The sequence below is a fragment of the Capricornis sumatraensis genome, chromosome 8, assembly GCF_032405125.1.
Source record: "Capricornis sumatraensis isolate serow.1 chromosome 8, serow.2, whole genome shotgun sequence".
NCBI classification, from domain to species: domain Eukaryota; kingdom Metazoa; phylum Chordata; class Mammalia; order Artiodactyla; family Bovidae; genus Capricornis; species Capricornis sumatraensis.
The window spans coordinates 101950045-101971628 of record NC_091076.1 but is presented as its reverse complement, the minus strand read 5'-3'; the positions used below and the strand labels follow the sequence as shown (position 1 = coordinate 101971628).

The window sequence follows — 21584 nt, the reverse complement described above, 5'->3', positions numbered from 1 at the left end:
ATCCATCTGGTTTGTAATGTCACCCTCATTCAGTACACCCATTCCCCAGGCCAGGGGCAGCTTCCTGAGATTTAAAGGCAAATCCAGTCTCCTGAATCCAAAAGAAACCCCATTCTGCTTGCTCTGCTCCTGGCTGAGGGATTGACTTGATATCAACAATAAGGATGGACAGCATCCTCCTGCTGGTCTCAGGACACCTGGGCCAGAGCGAGTGTCATGACCTCTCTGAATTGGTCATTTCCTCCCTACTGCTGACTTGGGGAAGAGGGTTTGGACGGAAAGACCTCCTGCACAGGAAGCTGTGTCTCTCTGACCCCAGCCCTCCGTGGCCACCCTTCCCATCCAGGGTGCTGAGGCCGGGCCATGGCGGAGCTGTGCCGCACGGACTCCTCGCTGACCTCCCTGGACGAGGAGGTGCTGTGGGAGATGATGGAGGACCACCGCTGCAGGATTGTACGCAGCATCTGCCCCAGCCGTCTCACCCCCTACCTGCGCCAGGCCAAGGTGCTGGACCAGCTGGACGAGGAGGAGGTGCTGCACAGCCCCAGGTTCAACAACACAGCCATGAGAGTCGGTGAGGACCTGTGTCCCAGCCCACTGCAGAGCCAGCTTGGCGCAGGTGGTGCTGGAAAGGCCTGTGTGAGGGCAGGGAGTGCAGGACCTTGAGGTGACCTGAGGTCAAGTCATGGGACTGGGTTAGTGCTCCAGAAATGCCACCACAGACGACCACAAACTGGGTGGCTTAAAACTGCAGAAACATCTTCTTTCACACTGTGGAGGCCAAAAGCCTGAAATCAAGGTGTCAGAAGGGCTGAACTCCCTCTGAAGGCTCTAAGGGGAAAACCTTTGCCTTTTTCTGCTTCTGTTGGCCCCAGCATCCTTGGTTTGTGGCTACATCATTGCAATCTCCGCCTCTATCATCACATGTCCTTCTTTCTGTCTTTTCCTTTTTTGTCTAAGAATGTTTGTGATTGGATTATGGCCTACCTGCATAACTCAGGAGGACCTCCTCTTGAGATCCTTACCTTAATTACATCTGCAAAGCCTTTTCTGAACAAGGTCCCACTGGCAGCTTCCAAGTGGACATAACTTTGGGGGCCACAACTCAACCCACTCCAGATGTCTTTGGAGCTGATTCTAATTGTCTGACTAGCTGTGTTTATTCGTTCAAAAACAGGAAAGCTTCATCATATGAAGTTGTTAGGAGAATGGAATGAGTTACTCTTTATCAGATACTCATCTCAAAGCCTGGGCCTTCAAAAATAGGCAGTAAGTGGTAGCTATCAATGTGGTACTATTTGTGCCTGTAGCCTAATGACCATTATAGGGGAGAAATTAATTCAAGCTAATTCAAGCTGAGAGTGATAGAATCTAGGTGGGCTTGGAAGGCCTGAGCCTCTCTAGCACCAGACCCTGGGCACTGCTATTTGCTTCTTCCCTCCCACCTGCTTTGTACATGTGTGTCTTCATGTGTCCACAACACACCTGGGAGAGGTCTGGAGAGCAACGATTATCCTTTTGAGTCTTTTATTCTCAACTCTTAACACTTGGGTTGTAGCAGTTCCTCAATAAATATCAGCCTGACCCCTTTCGAGTCTTACCACCATCATGGAAGTAGTAAATCGACCCTGGAAAACTGCTTTGACCTCCTGATTCCTAGATGTGCAAGGATGACCGCCACCCCACTGTACTCTGCTTCCTTCATGGGAAGCCCACCCAGTACCTGGCTAGCTAAGACTGTTCTCTCTCCTAAGGGTACTTGCTGGATTTGCTAAAGACTCGAGGCAAGAATGGGGCCGTTGCCTTCCTGGAGAGCCTCAAGTTCCACAACCCTGATGTCTACACCCTAGTCACGGGGCTGCAGCCCAGCGTGGACTTCACAAACTTCAGTGGTAAGATCTGGGGATATAACCAGGGGTGAGGAGGTGTCCTTCCTTGACTGTAGGCTATTCCAAACTGGGCAGACATTCCTGTCCCTGTGCTCCAACCACACCCTCCAGACTGTAGGGGGTGAGGAGACCCCACACACACACACACACACACACACACTAACCCTAGTGGGGGTGGGTAGGCAAAGCCCATGACCTTGGGTTATAAATGAAAAACTCTGTCCCTAACTATCCAACACCAAGAGCAGACCCCTCACGGGGCATGGATCCTGCATCTGAGAGGCACAGGCAAAGAGGAAGTGTGGCCTTTCTTAGAAAACCTTTACCTTGAGGTGCTTGAGGCAGAAGGAACCGGTTCCTACTCGGTCCTGCCCAGTCCTGCCCAGCTCTGGCTCTTGGGAGGGGCCGACAGCGGGAAAAAGGAGAGGAGCTTCTAAGTAAAGATTTATACCGGCCAGGTGGGAGATGAGGTCTTGTTCATTAACTGAGTCATTTTAGGCTTCCCTGGAGAAGCTGCTGAAAGATTTAGGTATTTGAAGGGGCAGGGCGACATCACTCAAAACTGTGGATAAGAAAGTATTTCAGCCTATTTGTCATCACAGCCCCTATTTATGGGATTCAGGGTTCTGTTATACAGACTCATGTTCTTTGTTATGTTTTCCTTAGGATGACATGAGAATGAACATCGAGCAAGGTTCAGCTGATGGTGGCAGGGAATGGGGAGTTAGGTTTAAACAGCTAGGTCCCACAGGGAAGCCAAGAATGAGGACAAAAATCAGCTGTCGTGCTATTTATTTAACCGAAATATCGAGTCCTATTGAGCCTGGAAGCATTTACGGTGACCCACAAATTAGGGTGGGGGCCCTGCTTGAGAGTGTGGGTGCAGGCAGCAAGACCTTGCAGAATGAGGAGCCCCTGGCCTACCTGCCCTGTCCCTCAGGGCTCATGGAGACATCCAAGCTGACCGAGTGCCTGGCCGGAGCCATCGGGAGCCTGCAGGAGGAGCTGAGCCAGGAAAAGGGGCAGAAGGAGGCACTGCTGCGGCAGTGCCAGCAGCTGCAGGAGCGCCTGGACCAGGCCGAGGCCCGCGCTGAGGGCCTGAGTCAGCTGGAAACCGATCACAGCCGCATGAAGCGCGAGGTCAGCGCCCACTTCCACGAGGTGCTGAAGCTGAAGGATGAGATGCTGAGTCTCTCGCTGCACTACAGCAATGCACTGCAGGAGAAGGAGCTGGCCACCACGCGCTGCCGCAGCTTGCAGGAAGAGGTAACAGCTCAGGGTAACCATTCTGACCAGCTGCTCCCCACTCTGGGCCTTTGCACTTGCTGGCCTATCTCCTGGAACCCCTCTCCCGCTCCCTGCAACACCCCTGCAGGAAACTTCTCCACCAGGGTTCCCTCGAATAAGCTATGTGGCCTCAACCACCTTGCCCTGCAATCGCCTGGTCTGTGAAGTGCCCACGATGGGGAGCCCTCCTCCTCATCCTACCTCTGGCAGACTGGCTATTACGGGAGTGGTGGCTGTTATGGAATAGTGGAACCAGCCAGCCCTGCTCCCCTCCAACTGCATCAGGAACCAAGGGGACTTCTGTTGGCTCCTCCTTTGTCTTTCTCAGCTGGTCCTGGATACAGATGGGAGAACAGGAATGTTACTAGTGAGGCCCCCTCAGACCCCAACAGTCTTTTACTCATATTTCTGTTGGGGATAATTATTGTATCTTATTGATCTACAAGAGTTCTTTATGGAGGATAGTCATTCCTTGTCATTTTGGCATTTGCTTTTAACTATGGCATTGTCTGATTTTAGTTTTCTAAATTTTATTTAGAAAGAATTTTGAATTTACCCAAAAATATACAGATAAAAATACAAATACATCCACATACCTTTTCTTTATTACTGTGCTCTCTCTCTTTCCCTCCCCACGCGTACACACACTTTTTCCTGAACCACTTGAGTTGAACGCATCATGGCCCTTTACCCCCAAACATTTTGATGTATATTTCCTAAAAATAGGAAATTTCTCTTATATAATTGTGGTGCAGTTGTCGACTTCATAAAATTACAGTCATATAATCCTTAAATCTACTGTATGTGTTCCAGTTTTTTTAATTTAAATTGATTTATTTTAATTAGAGGCTAATTACTTTACAATATTGTATTGGTTTTGCCATACATCAACATGAATCCATCACGGGTATACACGTGTTCCCATTCCTGAACCCCCTTCCCTCCTCACTCTCCATACCATCCCTCTGGGTCATCCCAGTGCACCAGCCCCAAGCATCCTGTATCCTGCATCGAACCTAGAATGGCGATTCGTTTCTTATATGATATTATACATATTTCAATGCCATTCTCCCAAAATGTTCCAGTTTTATGTATGTGAAGTCACTCAGTTGTGTCTAACTCTTTGTGACCCCGTGGACTGTAGCCCACCAGGCTCCTCAGTCCATGGAATTCTCCAGGCAAGAATACTGGAGTGGGTTGCCATTTCCTTCTCCAGGGGATCTTTCCAACCCAGGGATCGAACCTGGGTCTCCCACATTGCAGGCAGATGCTTTAACCTCTGAGCAAGTACATTGTTTATGGCATTTTCCCTCCAGTCCAGGATCAGGTATTGTACCAAAATTGCCAAAGTACTCTTACTATTACTCCCTGCAGCTGGTAAGCAATCCGGGGTATGGGAGAGGCGTTTTGCGGCCATCAAGCACCCTAGCTTCATGTTAAAACCTTCCCCTGGACTTAGCCTGACCAGTGATTCTTGCCTGAGCACATCTTTACTCTGGTGGCTGCAAAATAATGAGCCCCATCTCCAGTGCTCCCCATGGTGACCAGTTGGCCCTCAGCATCCTGGCCGTGAGAGAGCCTTTCCTTTCCACACTTGTGCATCTGTTATTGGCACAGATGCGTGGATTCCTATTTCCAGTAATCTGTAACATGTTATTGTCTTTAGTTTGGTGCTCAAGGTGTCCTAGATTTGGCAGTGGGAACCCCTTCAATATGTTGTGTCCTGGGACATGACATGCCATCGAATTTTCTTAGCACTGACTTTCTTTGCATCATCACAGGATATTCCAGGATCATCTCATACTCACCCCACCTCAGCTCCAAAGTCAACCATTTCTTCAAGGGGCCCCAGTTCCTTTTAGTGACCAAGGTCTGGGCTCTAGGTGTGCTCATTGCTACTGGGGTGTCTTTGCTCCTCAGCCGTTTTAGCAGAGAGGGCTAGGAAACATGCACATAGATACACAGGTATACACACATCTACAGATACGCATAGGAACATGGCATGCAGCCATGCGTAGACACACACATGCACATAGTTTAGAAATCACGAGTTCACACCCAAACCTCTAATTCTGGTAGATCCCCTGGGGTTTCTTCTTGCTGCCCCCCACTTCACCTGACATGTTTAGTGGAATGTGGAAAGGCGGAGAAGCAGGGCCATGCTGGAGGAGGCTTAGTGGCTATTCATCCCTGGCTGCACTGGCTGTCAGATCCAAGAGCCGATGGCAAGGGCTCCTTTCTCTGTTCCTGGGGACCCCAGCTCAGTGATTTAACCCCTACACATCCCAGTAAGATAAAGCTAAAATGCTTTTATCATCCTACAGGGACTATTCTTTAGGTAAAACCCTTTATGGATTTTGAAATCTTGGGAGAGGGACCTTTTTGAATATGAAAAGCATCATCACTAAGGAGAAAGGCTGAGGACCACACCCTACTCCTAGTCTAGTGGAGAAACAGCAGTGACCTTCTCCCCCTCCTTCTCCTCTCTGGCAGCTGTATCTGATGAAGCAAGAGCTGCAGCGAGAGAAGATGTCTTCTTCCTGTGAGCGGGAATTTCGAGAGCGGTCCCTGAAGATGGCCAGCGACCTGGAGCCTGGAGATGAGGAGCTGAGCCGCCTGAAGGAGGAGAATGAGAGGCTCCGCTCTCTGACCTTCAGCCTGGTGGGTCCTGGTGCCCCCAAGGTTCACCTCCTGCCCTGGTCTCCCCCCAAGGCTCAGCTTCCTTCCCTGGTGGCCAGCAGGTAGTGTCACTGGCCTTGGCCTGTGGCCTCCACACTGTGGGATTTCTGACAGGTGGTTCCACTGAGGTGTAGCTAAGGTCTGGGTGAGATGAAACTTAGTGACTCATCCTCACCACCCCTTCTCACATCCCTCCTTCCCGTTCTTTCCAGACCCCATATGCTGGAAAAACTGAAAGCTATTGTGCACGTATTGAAAAGTCTTAGCTCGTTTGCTGCTGCTATGTTGTTTTGGAGTAAATGGAGGCTGATTATAACTGATGAGATTAGCTTTAAGGTTGTGGAAGGGGGGAACTTTCTGCCTGCAAAAGTGGGCACGGGGGAGTGGGGAACTGTAAGATGCAGAGAAGTTCGTGTTGCCAGCACCCTGAAATTATGCAAATCATCTGCCTCTCCTCTCCGGTCCCTTTCGATCAATAAATATCTATTTTTGAACTAATCCTTCCACAGACATTCATGGGGTGTGGGTTACCTGGCCTGAACTGTGCCATCGTTCATAAAAGTGAGCGTGAAGAGGGAGTGCCTCACCCCTTGAAATTCGCCCTCCTGGAAGCCTCTGCGTTTGGATCTATTGAGGGAGCAGGCTGAAACTGCCTCAAAGAAGGAGGCGCTATACTACCCTCAGAGGCTTTCAGCTTCCTGTACTTCGTCTCCTAGCCACGCTCACGTGGAGCTGAAATGCATGTTCCCCATTTTGATTGCTGACCTTGCCTTTTTTCCTGCCTGACGTGCAGTAATAAAGCTAAATCCATCCCCACACCAGGACTCGAATCTTCCTGCCTCCTGTCCTGGGGACGAGATGATGGGGATGTTTCCCTGGGGCCTTCGGGGAGGTCAGGGTCCCTGGGCTGACATCTCTTTGTGCCAGGCGGAGAAGGACATTCTGGAGCAGAATCTGGACGAGGCCTTGGAGAGCAGGCAGGAGCTGGTGGACCGCATCCACTCTCTGAGGGAGCGGGCGGTGGCCGCTGAGAGACAGCGAAAGCAGGTGACACTGCTGGGCTGTGCTTAGGGGCTGGGCTGCCTGGATGAGGAAGCAGATTCTTTAATCCACACTGAGCTTAAAACCAACTTTGCCCAAGAAATGCATTGGCCTCTTCACTTATTCCTTTGTCCAACTAGGCTGGGCACCAACTCAGAATCCAATGCTAAAGGCCACGTCCACTTTATGGAGTGATGAGAAAGTAGGTCAGGCAAACAAGCGATAAAAACACAGAGTGATTTTCAGTGCATGGGGGCCCCAGGGTGAGAGCCAGGGATTCATTTAGTTGCTGTAAAAGGCAAGGGGAGGACGAGAGAAAGGAGACCGTGGAAGAGAATGAGGTGGGCAGAGGGAAAATAGGTATGCCCTTTGGGACATGGAATAAACGAAACACAATTTGACATGCAGGACCCATGCATATTTTGATGATCAAACTAAAATATAATCAACACAGCAACTCTAGATGCACCTGAAATCTAGCACTTAAGAAATGAGCATCAATTCACCTTATTTCCTCGCGAGAACCACCTCGCTCACTTCTCCCCGAGGCTCCCCCACCCCCATCCTCAGCCCTACCCTCAGAGTCACTGACCTTCGTGGGCCATGTTTGTCCCCCTCCTTCCAGTACTGGGAAGAGAAGGAGCAGACTCTGCTCCAGTTCCAGAAAACCAAGGTGGACTGTGAAATCTACAAGGAGAAGATGAACGCCCTGCAGAGCCAAGTGGTCGAGCTGCAGAAGGAGCGAGACCAGGTACCCGGGAGGAGTGAGGGGCCGGCCTGGGTGCCAGGCTGAGGGGCTCCAAAGACCGAAGGTACAGTCCTTGAGGGGTCTCAGGAGGGTCGGGAAGGCCACTCTGGGTGTGGCTTATTGCTGGCCAGCCAGGTCACCTGACCTCAGTGGCAGCAGGTTCCAGACTCGGGGTCTCTCTCCTTGGTCCCCAGGATGTTTCTCAGCTCCCCGCCACTGTTACCGGTTGCCATGCCTGCTGTACATCATCTTCCCTCCTTTCATTTCTAGCAGGAGGTGTTTGTGTGCACCCCCTTATTGACTGTTACTGAAACTGTTCACTTTTACATGAATCATAAATGGTGGTAAGCCACGGAACAAGCTGTGTGTGTTGCACACCAGGGGAGTCCAGGGTAAACACAGGCCAGAAACAGGGGCTTTCTCTGGCTGGACTCCTGCGACATGGCCTCTTTATCCTCTGGACATCGGTCCTTCCTGTCTTCCTTCTCGGCTCCCAGGCCTACTCGGCGAGGGATGGAGCCCAGCTGGAGATTTCTCAGAACCTGACTGAGAAGGACGCCCTCCGCAGGAAGGTGTTTGAGCTGATGGACCAGGTCTGTGAGCTGCGCCAGCAGGTCCAGCGGCTGCAGGTGCAGGCCGAGTCATCACCGGGGGTGAGCGCTGCTGGGGGGAGGATGCGGAGTTTCGGGGCAGACCCAAGCCAGCCACATGGGCCCACTGGCACCACCGGATTCAGCTCTGTCCACAGTGCTGGCTCCTGTGAGGTGTAGTGTGATCAAAGGTTGACGGTATCCAGTGGAGCAGGCTGAGTCTGCTTCTGCATCTCTTTTTATGCTAATACTATGCAAGTCACAGAAGGGTTAGCTTGGTGGAAGGTTCTGGAACCTGGAATGTGCGGCACTCAATGAAGAAAGCAAGCATAGGAAGCTGTGCAGGTGGTCACTTGGTCTAGTGGGTGATGTCTTCCTGGGATGCTCGAAAGTAAACTACCTGAGAGCTGAGTGATAGAAACGAAGGAAGCTCCATTCTCAAAAAACTAAAATTACTGTAAAACCTCTAATTATGGTCTTGCCAGCAGCTCCAGCTCCAGACACCCTGCTGGGTGGGTGAGACTTTTCAGAGGTGCCCAGGGACACCTGGGAAGCACAGCCAGACCCGACCCTCCCTAAAGCAGAGGTCCCAGCCGTTCTTCCCTCCCCCACTTGCCACATCAAACGTGTTAAAATATATATACATATGCATGGAAAAGAGACTGAAGAATAGATAACAAACTGCTTGCTGCTCTATTTCTGAGTGTGGGAGGATGGGTCAATTTTACTTTCTTCTCTAATTGGCCTATTCCTCCCCACCAATATTCTTTGTGGACTATGTATAGGTATACATTTAGTATCTATTATTTGTATAACCAGGAGAGAATAACATGTATTATCCAAAGGGGATAAAATGCAGTCACCAAGCTGGTTGCTGCATGTCCCATCAGTGGCCAGCTCCCACAGTGCCAGGTGTCCCAGGCTGGGAGAAGGGGACATAAATGTTTTGCCTTGAAGCCAAGGAAAGGAAACCACTCAGGAAGCTGGAGATACAGGGGTTGCGACTCGGTAGAAACTCTGAGAGCAACCTAGGATATTCCCTGAATTAACCAGCCTGTCTGGGTCTTTGGCAGCCCAAGCAGGAGGTGGGGGCCAGGGAGCCCTGTCCGAAGGGGAAGCAGCGACTGGTGCGTATGTTTGCCCTCTGCCCACGGGATGACAGCGACGGCAGCTCCTCTGAGGTACGGCCAGTGTCTCCATCACTGCTGGGGCTGGACCAGACCTCATCTATCAGGACAGAAGAGGGTCTGGCACGTAGGAGATGCTTAAAGATGCTAAAGAAAGGCTTCTCAAGTGAACGGGGGAGCTACACCTGGATCTGCACATTTCACGTGCATCCTCCAGTCCCACGCTCTGCATCTTGCACGTTTCCACCCCGTCAGCACGTGACCCTCACTAGCCAGTAACTTAGCCTCTCTGGCCTCGGTCGCTTTATATGTAAAGTGGGACAGTGTGTGTTCTCAGATGCTCAGTCACATCTGACTCTCTGTGACCCCCATGGATTGTAGCCCACCAAACCCCTCTGTCTATGGGATTCTCCAGGCAAGAATACTGGAATGGGTTGCCATTTCCTTCTCCAGGGCATCTTCCCGACTCAGGGATCAAACCTGTATCTCTTATGTCTCCTGCATTGGCAGGCAAATTACTTACCACTAGCACCACCTGGGACACCCCAAAGTGGGACGATGCTACCCACCATATAGATTTACCATTAAGAACTAAGTGATACAGGTGACTTCCTTGTTGGTCCAGTGGTTAAGATTCTGCACTTCCACTGCGGGGGGCGTGGACTCAATCGCTAGTCAGGGACTAAGATCCCATATGTGGAAGGGAACTTAAAAAATAAAGAACTAAGCAACATAAAATCTAGAAGTAGCTAATAGAGTACCCAACACATAGTAGGTGCTCAATTAATGTGGCTTGGCTCTTTGCTCCTCCTTCCCCTCCTCTTGCCTCCTCTACCCTGTCAGTGGGAGGCTGTGGCTTATTATCATTACACTCTACACAGTAGAGGCAACAGGGATACTGTCCTAGGGGATCCCCAATAGAGCCCCATGGTGACTTCTGCTGTGTCCTCCCCCAGTCTCAGCTCTGGTCTGACCTGAGTGCCACGTCCAGCCGAGAGCTGGTGGACAGCTTCCGCTCCAGCAGCCCTGCGCCTCCCAGCCAGCAATCCCTGTGCAAGCGGGCCACAGAGGACTTCTGGGAAGACCCCTGGTCTTCCAGGTAGAGTGGGGCTATGGACAGGATCAGGTGGCTCCAACTGCCCATAGCTCCCTGGGACACTGACTTCCATCTTCTTATGCTTTGCAGCGGCTGCCCAGAAATCCTGGAGGTGGACCAGGGAGGCTCCCTGGGTGCTAAGAAGAGCAATGCAGACTTGGATTTTGAGATTGTAGACCGGGCAGGTGAGTGTACCCCCAAACCTCTGCAGCCACCACACCACCCCTGGCTGGGCTGGCAGAGCCAGGAAGAAGACAGGGATTTTCAGGGAGGCAGGTGAGACACCCCAGGGGAGGGGCAGAGAGGAGTGAACCTGATTACTGCCCTGACCTGAGCTCTGGGAACATCCAGACAGCCTGGCAGTTCAAACCAGTGTCCAGATGTGCTGTGTTTACTGAGTCTCCTTTTGTTTTCACCTGGAGGCTAAAGGAGTTGCGTTCACCTCCACGTCCAGCTCAACATAAAGTTCAGATAGCTCCAGACATACACGTCCTCTCTCTGTCCCACGGACACTTGGGCCTCCCAGTGATACCAGAGGGCAACCGGCTTCCATCCTCACTGCTCCTTGCTGAGGCACCTGCTGGGAACATTTCTGCCGCATGCTGGCACCTGAGACATTCCCATTTCTCCTGTGGCTTATTCCCCATATTTGTCACTTAACTGGTCCTGTCTCCTTCTCAAGGCACAGGCCCCTCACGGGCCTTGCCCCCCACCTTGGGCCTTGCACAGAGCAGGAGCTTAGCAACTTGTCTGAATTTCACCTTACAGCCACCAGGGAGTGCGTGTATCCCCACGCTGTCGCCTGGCAGCCCCTTCAGGACTGATGGCCTCAGGCTTTCTGTGGGTCACGTGACCAGAAACCTTGCCTCTTACAAATTCATTGCCACTTTTATTTATAACGGAGGCTCCACCCCAGATATAACCAACCTGGATGTGAGATCACAAACAGGATGAGTCAATGCTCTTTTTTTTTCCTTTTGTCATGATTGTGCATCAAGTCCTTGTTTATTTACTTTTGACCTCAAATACATTGGGAGTGTATAATTTCACTCGGCTTTGAATGTGAGCACGAGTATATGTTTATCTGTGAGCTGGGCACAGGCTGCCTGCAGCTGGTGACCACTAGCTGTCTGAGAGCCCTCTGGTTCTCTGAGCAGCTCAGGAGGCGAGAAGGGCAACCTTACCTGCAGGGAGGCTGACACCTGGGCTGGGAGCAGCCCATCTGCCTCACAGGCTACATATTAAAATATAGGCCTTGGGGAGACTCTGAGGACATCTAGCCCTGCAGATTGCCAACTCAGAGTCCTGCTGTGGCCAGCTGAGCAGCAGAGTGACCCAGGAGTCAGGAGGCAGCCGATGACCAATGCCAGCGGTGGCTGCCACACAGAAATACAGGCCCAGAGTTATGCCAGATTTGATTTCTCAAGTGAAGACAGAAATCCAGATTCCAGATTCCCTATTTTGTAAAATGCTAGCAACTCAAATACTGCAAAAGGACACAATGTAGATTAAACCCTGACAAATGCATCTCCCCACCAGCCTCCCCTATTTTAGCAGTGAATCAAGATTCTGGGCATCAAGGAAGGGAGGAGCAAGAGAAGGTTCAGCCTCAGCAAAACACAGAACAAGTAGGGAGGGTGCCTGCGGCAGGGGCGGGGGTGACACTGAGGTTACATGGGTGAGCCCAAACTCCTTCAGAAGTGGGGTGACCTTGAGGGCTGGCCCAGCTCCATACCTGAGCCCCTGGCTTCCTCCTAGACCTCCCTGAATCTGAGAACAGCCTGCAGCCGTCTTCTGGGGACCTCTATCTCTCCACCAGGTGAGCAGAGGGCTGGGGCCAGCAGGTGGCAGAGCAGAGGGAGGACTGTGTCCTCACTGTCAGCCTGTTTGAGGCCTGGGAAGAATTCCAGAATGCTGGGACTAGAGGGGACCCAGGGGGAGACCCAAGCTCCTGCTCTAGGATGCCTGAGCTTCGGCCCCTTCCTTCCTGCAGCTGCTTCCCAGTGAGGCGGAGGCCAGCCCGCAAAATCCTGAGCCAGGTCACTGTGCTGGCCTTCCAGGGGAATGCGCTGCTGGAGCAGATAAGCGTTATTGGCGGGAACCTCACGGGCATCTTCATTCATCGGGTCACCCCAGGCTCTGCGGCAGATGAGATGGCTTTGCGCCCCGGCACCCAGATTGTCATGGTGAGTGTGGCGCCAGCCCCTCAAGCCCCCAGCATCCTCTTGAGGGTGGGGTCAGCACGAGGGGCAGGTAACCCAGGCAGCCATGGATTCAACTTGACAAAAATGGATTATTGGATTGGTCCATGCTCTTTTCTTGGGCTAACATAAAACAGTAACACAATGATTAGAGAGTCCTGGTGACTCTCATCAAAACCCTGCGCCCTTCTCCACCCTGACATCCTTGAACTCGAGAGTGACCTACAAGCTGTTGAAGGCTGGACTATGCACCAGCTGAGCGAGCTTTGGGGATGAAGCAATCTTGGCCCAGGAATCTTCTGATAGAGATTATGTAAGATTCTGATGTGGGTTGTTTTTTTTAATTGTAATAATCTTACTGTCACTTCATGTGTATGTGTTAAAATACACACAATGAAATTCTCCATTTTAACCTTGGGGACATAAAAAAATTTTTTTTACTATAAAATATCCATTAAACTGCAGAAAACAAAAATGTACAACCTAATTATTATTAAGTGAACGGATGGACAGGGAGGTCACTTTGATGTTACCTAAAAGCATCACTGATTCAATGGACATGAACTTGGGCAAACTCCAGAAGATGGTGAGGGATAGCAAAGCCCAGCGTGCTATAGTCCATGGGGTCACGAAGAGTCAGACACGACTTGGTGACTGAACAGCAGCAACAACATAAGCAGAATTATTAAGCATCAGGCCTTTTAAGATTAGCAGGAAATTTGAAAAACAGGCATCACCAATTCCTTCCAGGGTAGGGGGGTGTAGGGGGCGGCTGTAGGGCTGAGAGAGGGAGGGAGGGGCTGTACCCTCAATCAGGATTTCATGGACCCTACTGCTTCTCCCCACTGTCCATGGGCTGAGCTGAGTTCTCCTCTGTCTCGAATGATCACACACAGAGCTCCTGACGTAAGCATCAGCCCACCCAACACAAAAGCCCTTCGTCACACTTCTAACAGTCCTGGTGAGATTTTCAATTGTCAGCTCACATTGTGGTTAAAGCAACAGAGCCCCTTTATGAGACAGTCCTGATACTTGAATGGGGCCAATTCCATTCTAACAGCATTAAAAACATCTCTGTTTTTCTCATTATAAACATATCTACTCTCCTAAACCAACACAACACTGGGAACAAATGAGTGGAAAAGAGCCCTGTGGATTTCACAGCTGGGGAAGGAGTGACATGAGGGTGCCCTGGCATCTGGTGGGTGGAAGTCAGAGAAGGCGCAAAACCTCCTGCAAGGCCCAGGATGGCCCCAAATGTCAATAGTCCCAAGCTGAGGACTCTGCTCCAGAATGCTCTAGAATGGAGCATGTTGGAGAGCGGAAACTAGGCACCCAGTGGCGATCTAAGTACCTGATCCAGGGTGGGAATGTGTGTAGCCTGGAGACCCTGCATCAAGTTGTCCTGATACACAGGACACAGGTCTCTGATGGGGGTGGATGGGTGTCTGGGAAGCAGTGAGTCTCCTGCAGGGCATATGCCTGCACTCAGACCGCAGCTGCAGAAGCCTGGTCAACAGCAGTAACCCTCATGATCTTCCATCAGGTGGATTACGAGGCAACCGAGCCCTTGTCCAAGGCTGTCCTGGAGGGCATGACCCTGGAGCGGGCCGTCGGACTTCTCCGGAGGGTGAATGGCTTCTGCTGTCTGTCAGTGAAGGTCAACATGGAGGGTACACACTCCCCTACCCTCTCCACCCTCCCCCAGAGGCCTCTGATGCCAACACTCCCAGCCCACTGCAGAGCCAGGCTGCACCCCAAGTCCACAGTGGCCCCCAAAGCAGAACTGTCCTCACGGGGCATCATGGCTCTGGGCTTACCTGTTCCCATGTCCTCTTTGATCAGGTTATAAGAAGCTAGTCCAGGACCTAGAGGCCAAAGTGGCCACATCAGGGGACTCCTTCTACATCCGGGTCAATCTGGCCCTGGAGGGGCGGGCGGAGGAAGAGCTTCAGGTGCACTGCAATGACATCCTGCACGTCACAGACACCCTGTTCCAGGGCAGCAGCTGCTGGCATGCCCACCGTGTTGGCCCCTATAGCACCAAGGGCACCAAGCATGGCACCATCCCCAACTACACCCGGTGAGCAGTCGTCCTGACCTCCCACACCCGAGAGAGAGCCCGGGGATGTGCCCGGGGGAGGGGAGGGGACACTGCCTGGCCTTGCTTAGCCAGGAGGTCCCCTCCTGCCCTAGAGAAACAGCCTTCCCGAGGCTCCCTTCACTGCCCAGGGATATGGGGTGGGGCACCTCCAAGAAGTGGAATCTCCAATGTGCGACCCACCAGGTTTGCTGCTTAGATGGGCTTCCTTTGTGAAAAGGGATGGACCTGAGTCCTAGAGCATTCTAGGGTATGTGGGACCAGTTTCTCATCCTCAGCACTATGGACGTTTGGGACTGGCTCATTGTTTGTCGTGAGAGGCCGTCCTGGGCACTTTGGAATGCGAGCAGCATCTCAGCCTCCACCCACTGGATGCCAGTAGTACCCCGGCGCCACCCTCCCCCAGCTGCCCCTTGTGCTGACAACCTAAAATCTCTCCAGACATTGCCAGTGTCCCCTAGGGGAAGGTGACCCATCGTGCAGGTGTGTCCAGGACTGTCGGAAAGCCCAATGTCCTGGGGAACTCCTTCAGTCCTGGGCCAACTGGGATAGCCAGTCACCCTCCCTGGGAGCAACAGTTCCCCTGCTCAGAATCATGTTCTATAGTAGATCAACCATAAGGCACCAAGCATGGTGTCTTGTCTGGCTCCTCTCAAGCCTCACTGCAAATTCTGCCACCTGGAGATCAGACTCAGCAGATGCAGGAAGAGGCCTGAGACTCTGCATTTCCAGGCCGTCTCTGGGTGATGCCAGGCTGAAATCCTCAGGCCACACTGGGACTAGTGAGGTCGTGGAATGGTGGCCTCCACCCCGCTCAGACTGTGTTGCCTGGACCCTCCCTCAGAACAATTCAATTAGCATCTCCAGTGGGTGGCTGGGGCTCTGCAGGTGTTTAAGAACCTCAGGGGACTACAGGGCTGCTGGGGTGAACGACCATGGTGGGGGCAGTGGGGATGTCCCAGAGCACTGCGCAGGGGCCCACCTCTTCCGTCCAGCCCTCCCTGCAGCTGGGCTGGGGTCCTTCTCCTCCACACAGGGCTCAGCAGCTGCTCATTGCCCTCCTCCAGGACATGGCTCATCAGAGCACCGTGACCCGCAAGGTGAGGTGGGGAGCTCACCCTGTCAGTCCAGGTCCTAGACATGGAGCCCCCTCGGGTGGGCTCTGCCTCTCCCCCTGCTGGCCTTCCTTCTCTCCCAACCCACATCATCCTGAGGGAGGGGCAAAATCACAGCCCTACCGGGGCTGGGCTGGAAAACTGTGGGCATTGACTGAGGGAGAGTGGAGAGTGGAGGCTGCTGACCTGAGGTGGGCTGACCTGGTGTGTCCCTTCCCCGCCGTCCAAACCTTCACTTGGGTCTGCATACCGCCCAGCCTGCAAGATCTGTTGTGTGCAGATATATTGTGTATGCTCCCTGCCTCTTGGTCCCAGGTCACCTCATTTGCCTGCCATGTGTACCCCACTTATTCCCCACTGAGGCTGGGCACCATTAGGTTGCCCTGACATAGAACACTCAGCTGCCCCTGAGCAAGGCACTAGGGCAGCCCCCGGGATCATGGCAGGGCTAGGCTGGGGGACCCTACTCTTCCTTCCTGCCTCCCACTCCCTGCCTTCCCTAGGGAAGGCTCAGCCTGAGGACCCTCTTTGGCCACCTCTCATCTCCCATTCCCTGCCATGGAGCCTGGGCCTCCTGACTGTTCAGTGGGCACAGCCTGGGGCCAGAGATCACCCTGAATTTGGGGGGGCAGGCCCCCAATGCTGTATGACGTTCCTTTTCCCTCATCCAGCAGCCTTCTGGGGGAACCCAGAAGTTGGTCCGCATTGTCAGTATGGACAGAACCAAGGCCAGCCCTCTGTGGTCAAGCTTTGAAGGGAGCCAGTCGGACCTGAGCCGGGTAGAAGGTGAGGTGGGTGGAGCTGGTGGAGGGTCTTCAGGGGCCGCAGTGGTTGGGCAGCTTGGTCAGGATAACACCAATCATCTAGGCCAGAATCTGTTTTAAGAAACATAATTGATGTCTATGTGCCCTTCTGGAAAGCAGTTGTTATACACTCTTAGTGAACTTTAACTGACATTCCTACTTCTGTAACCTACCCCAATAAGATGGTCCGAAGCCACTGGTACAGTCATCTGGACCGTAGTCCCTTTAGAATAGTAAAGTCTAAACACTCTCCAAATGCCCAACACTCCACAAACCAGTGGGCCCTCAGACGGCTGCCGTTTTTAAAAGCCCCAGGGAATATAGCGGCTGGGGTGGGGAGTAGTGGCTGTGACAGAGGCCAGCACAGCACAGACCCCTGCGCAGGTAAAACCGTGTGAAGAGATAAGCAGAAGTGAATTTAGAGAAAGGTAAACTGTTTTGAGTTTATTTTCTTACAAAGTGCTTTGAGTGCCTGTGTCCTTAGAAACTTCAGTCATGTATGACTCTTTGTGACTCTCTGGCCCCCAGGCTCCTCTGTCCATGGGATTCTCCAGGCAAGAAAACTGGAGTGGGTTGCCATGCCTTCTTCCAGGGGATCCTCCCAACCCAACCCACATCTAATATTACCAAAATGACAAGGAGAGGAGGGAGGGAGGGAGGGAGGGAAGGCCTGGGATCATGTGTCCCTGAGGATGAGGCTAAGGAAGAAGACACAGGAAGCTTCCAGACTGGAAGGATAAACTCAGGTTTTCTATCCTCCCTGCGAAACAAACGGGGAAAAGAGTTTAAGCTGCAGCCTATAAAGGTGATCCTAGAGAAGCAGGACATCTAATCAGCAAGTACAAAGAAACCAGCCCAGGCAGGTGTGCAGGCCACGGTGCGTCGTGCAGGAGCCCAGTGTGCCCGTATTACTGCAGGGGCCGAGCTGCAGCAGCGAGCAAAACAGACACAGGCCGTCCTGGGGGCGGGGTCTGCTGCAGCCCGGCACCCGGCCCACTCGCGGCTCCTGTCTCGCACAGACCCCTCCACCGTGTGCTTTTGGGCCGAGAGCTGCTTCACCCTGGTGCCCTACACCCTGGTACACCCCCACAGGCCCAGCCGGCCCCGGCCGGTGCTCTTCGTGCCCCGAGTGGTTGGGAAGATCCTGATTGAGAAGCTGTGCCTCTTCCAAGGGTTTAAGAAATGCCCAGCAGGTACGCTCTCAACTGGGATTCCCACCTGACTGTCAGGTGGTGGGGCGAGGCCTTGGCAGAATGCTGTATCTGCTTTCAAGGGGGTGGATGACAGAGGAGTGGCCGAAACAAAGGACCACAAACCAGGGGGCTTAAAACAGCAGAGATGTATCCTTAGTGTTCTGAAGGCTGGAAGTCTGAAGTTAAGATGTCTCCACAGGCTGCCCTTTCTCCAAAGGCTGCGGTGGAGGGGATCCTTCCTGCCTATGCCTGCTCCGGTGGCTGATGGTGGCCTGTGTCTATAACACTCTGATCTCTGCCTCCTCATCTGTGTGTCCCTCTGCCTTCACATTACTTTCTTATGAGGACCCAGTCATTAAATTTCAGACCACCCTGCTCCAGTACAACCTCCTCTTAACTAACAGCATGTGCAAAGATCTTATTTCCAAATAAGGTGAAAATCTGAGGTTTCAGATGAACATGGATTTGGGACGGGGGAGGGGTGGGGCAAAGTGCAGCTCTGCTGGCAGCTAGTTTTGTACTTCATACAACCAAAGGGCTCCACCCACCTGCCCAAAGCCACTCAATTTAGAGCCATGGAGATGAATTTAGACCCAGTGGGAATCCTGGGTCCCAGTGGCCCTGCTCTGCAGGAAAGGTGGCTCAGCTGGCTGGAGGGCAGGAGTTAGCTCCTTGGCACTTTCTTCTGTCCACCATTCCTGGTTGGTGGCTGCCCCAGAGAGTCAGGCTACAACGTAGGGGTGAACAGGGCCCTGTCCTTCTCTCCTGGAGTTCACAGAGGGGACAGAGGGGAGCAAGTGTGGTCCACACAGTTCCTCCAGTGAACACCTGCTGCGTGTCAGGCTCTGTGCAGAAGGTTACAGGCCCTGGGGGTCTAGTCTGCGCCTCTGGAGACAAACACCTAAACACGTGGCAGGCTGACTTGTCTAAGCTCCACCAGTGGCCCAGAGAGGAATTCTCTGGAGAGGCGTAGGGGTAAGGGTGGGGATGACAGACAGGAGTTTGTGAGCAGAACAAGGCAGTCCAGGCTGAGAAGCAGAATGTGCAAAGTACTGAGGTAGGATGGGGAGGGGGCGGTGGGTGCCTGAAGTGCCGTGGGCTAGGGGATGGGATCAGGCCTGATCTTTGAATGCCTGTTTTGAAAGCAGAATAGAAGACAGATTGGAGAAGCTAAAGACCACTGGAACCCTTGGGGCCAGAGGTGGTACAGCAAAGCCACAGTAGGGAAGAGAGGGTAGTCCCAAGAGCTGTCTGGAAGGTCTGGTGGAGCTCTGGAGGGTGGAAGCTAGCAGGATGGCACGTGCGGTTCTCACTTGGGAGAGTGGGTGCTATTCAGGAAGAAGGGAAAAGTAGGGGTGTGTTCTAACATGTTAATACAGGGCAGGAATTCTCAGCCTGGGCATGACATTTGGGGTCCTTCTCTGTTGTGGGCTGTCCTGTGCATCGCAGATGGGTAACATACCTGGGCCTCAACCCAGTCAATGCCAGGAGCAGAGCCCCTCCCCCAAAGCTGTGACAGTCAGAAATGTCTCCAGACATTGCCAAGTGTCCCTTGGGGGCAAAACTGCCCCTGGTTGAGAACCACTGATTTAAGGGCTTGAAGGGATTTCTGGGTGTAAGTAGCTGCATATGTAAATTTGGGGCTCGGGAAGTGATGGGAGAGGGGTTTATCTACATCTGTCCATCCTTCCTTCTTTCCCTCCATCCATCCACCCACATCCTGGCATTGACGGGGCACCCGCTGTGTCTGAGTTCAGGGTGAATGTGCAGGGCACAGACTCCTCCAAGCAGAGAGAGCAGGGTCAGGTTTATAAAGAGGAAACCCTAGCAAGAGCTTCCCCTAGAGCTCACAGGGGTCTGCAGGGGTGGGGGGTGTTCAGCACAGGCTCTTGAGGGAGCAGCTGGGTGTGTGACATCCCCATCAACTGTCACCTTCAGAGTACTTGAGCCAGGAGGAGTATCACACCTCCAGCCAGAGAGGGGACATCATCCAGGAAAGAGAGGCATCCGGTGGCCTCTACTGTGTCACCCGCAGAGCAGTCGAGTCCCTCATGGGAAAGGTAAGGCGTGGGGTGGGGGCTGGGAGGAACTCCATCTCCAGAGGAGGGTGGGGGGAGAAGGCAGGAAGGGCCAACCTCCAGGGCCCCCGGGAGCACCCAGAATTGGTGCTTAGCTCATCTCTGGCTCCATCACAGAAAGATCAAACCCTGTTTCTGCCATGTGGGGTCCACATGACCTTGAGCAAGACTTAAATTCCCTGAGTCTGTTTCCTTGACACAGGAGATGTTTAATAAACATTTGTTAAATGAATGAATAAAATGGAGATAACACTCCATGTTTTAAGGTTCAGACAAATATATGAAAATCTGAGAATGATAAAATTTTGTTGATACAAAGCAATTAAGAACAGCTGTGAGCCAGAGACACAATGGCCCCATCTCCTTCTAACCCCCAAAGAGGCTGATGGAGCCACCGACTCCTAGGGTTTGAGCTCCACACAAAGCCTCCCGCAATCCCAGTGGCCTCTGATTTCTAGATCAGAAGTGAAAAGTCAAACAGATGGAAACTTTTAAAACTGTACAGCAAGCACGCTCATGTACAAAGGGGCATCCCCAAATTCTTTCCTCATCTCCTTTGCAAACTTCAGTCCTGCCTGTACGCTTCTCTCCATGTTTCCCCTGAGTGTGGGCTCCCCTCATGTACTCTGAGGCTGAGGCTCACTTCTCTCCCCACGCCCCCCAGAACACCCACGCCCTCCTGGACATCCAGCTGGACAGTGTCTGTGTCCTGCACAGGATGGAGATCTTCCCCATCATTATCCATGTCTCCATCAGTGAGAAGGTGGCAAAAAAATTCAAGTAGGTGCACCCCTGGGGGCTGGTGGTGGGGTTTGAACGGGTGCTGGAACTCCCCATGAGGCCCATGGTGAACATGTCCAGAGCCTGTGTCGGGGTTTCCAGGATCTCGCCCTGTGCCAGCCCCCGAGTGTCACAGGGGAGTTCCCCCACAACATCCAGGACAAAGGTCCTGCAGCCAGCCCCCAGGAGTAACCCAGAGGACAGTAAGGTGAGACCTTAGAGCCAGACCTTGGCTAAGGCCACATGTTTCCTGGGGTACAGTTAACAGTCCAACCATGTTAGGTGAGGACAGAGACTGAAAAACACTACTTGGTTCATGACCGGGACAAACCAACCCAGACATCCTGCTGCTCCCTTTACAATTAGAACTGAAGTTGTAAACCAGGCCACCTTCTGTTAGTGCAACACCATCTAGGGCCCCAGTTGTATTTTCTTCATGAGGCGTTGGGTTACCTCGAATCAGGCCACCCATGTCTAGGGCGTCTAGACAGCTGTTGCATCATCAGTCCATCCAGGCCCCTAGAATTCCAAGCTGGCAGCTGATTTCTGGGGCTCTGTGCTGGGAGACAGGTGCAAGACTCTCACTAAGCCACCCCCCCATCTCCGGCCCTGGCAGGAAGGCTCTGCAGCGGCTAGGTACCGCAGAGGACCAGCTCCTGGAGGCTGCCAGGCAAGAGGAGGCTGAGCTGGATAAAGTGCCCTGTCTATATAGCAGCCTGGCCCCTGAAAGCTGGAGTGACCTGGATGCCCTGCTCGGCTGCGTCCGCCTGGCCGTCACGGATGAGCAAAGGAAGGTTGTATGGACAGAGTAGAGGCTTTGTGGATGGCCCCTGTGTCATGAACAAATTCAGAAAAT

The 21584-nt window shown here is 52.7% G+C and overlaps 1 protein-coding gene across 1 annotated transcript; it reads left to right on the top strand.

The window, feature by feature from the left end:
* The first annotated feature begins 363 nt into the window (after positions 1–363).
* Positions 364–21540, top strand: CARD14 (caspase recruitment domain family member 14). The gene is made up of 20 exons (XM_068976844.1): positions 364–574; positions 1755–1892; positions 2830–3155; positions 5670–5837; positions 6783–6902; positions 7522–7647; positions 8142–8306; positions 9314–9415; positions 10318–10460; positions 10548–10642; positions 12216–12276; positions 12451–12643; positions 14205–14331; positions 14504–14741; positions 15796–15859; positions 16546–16669; positions 17697–17870; positions 19809–19930; positions 20613–20728; positions 21345–21540. Exons 1-20 carry the CDS (start codon positions 364–366, stop codon positions 21538–21540), a joined length of 3009 nt encoding a protein of 1002 aa, XP_068832945.1.
* Positions 21541–21584: the final 44 nt, after the last annotated feature.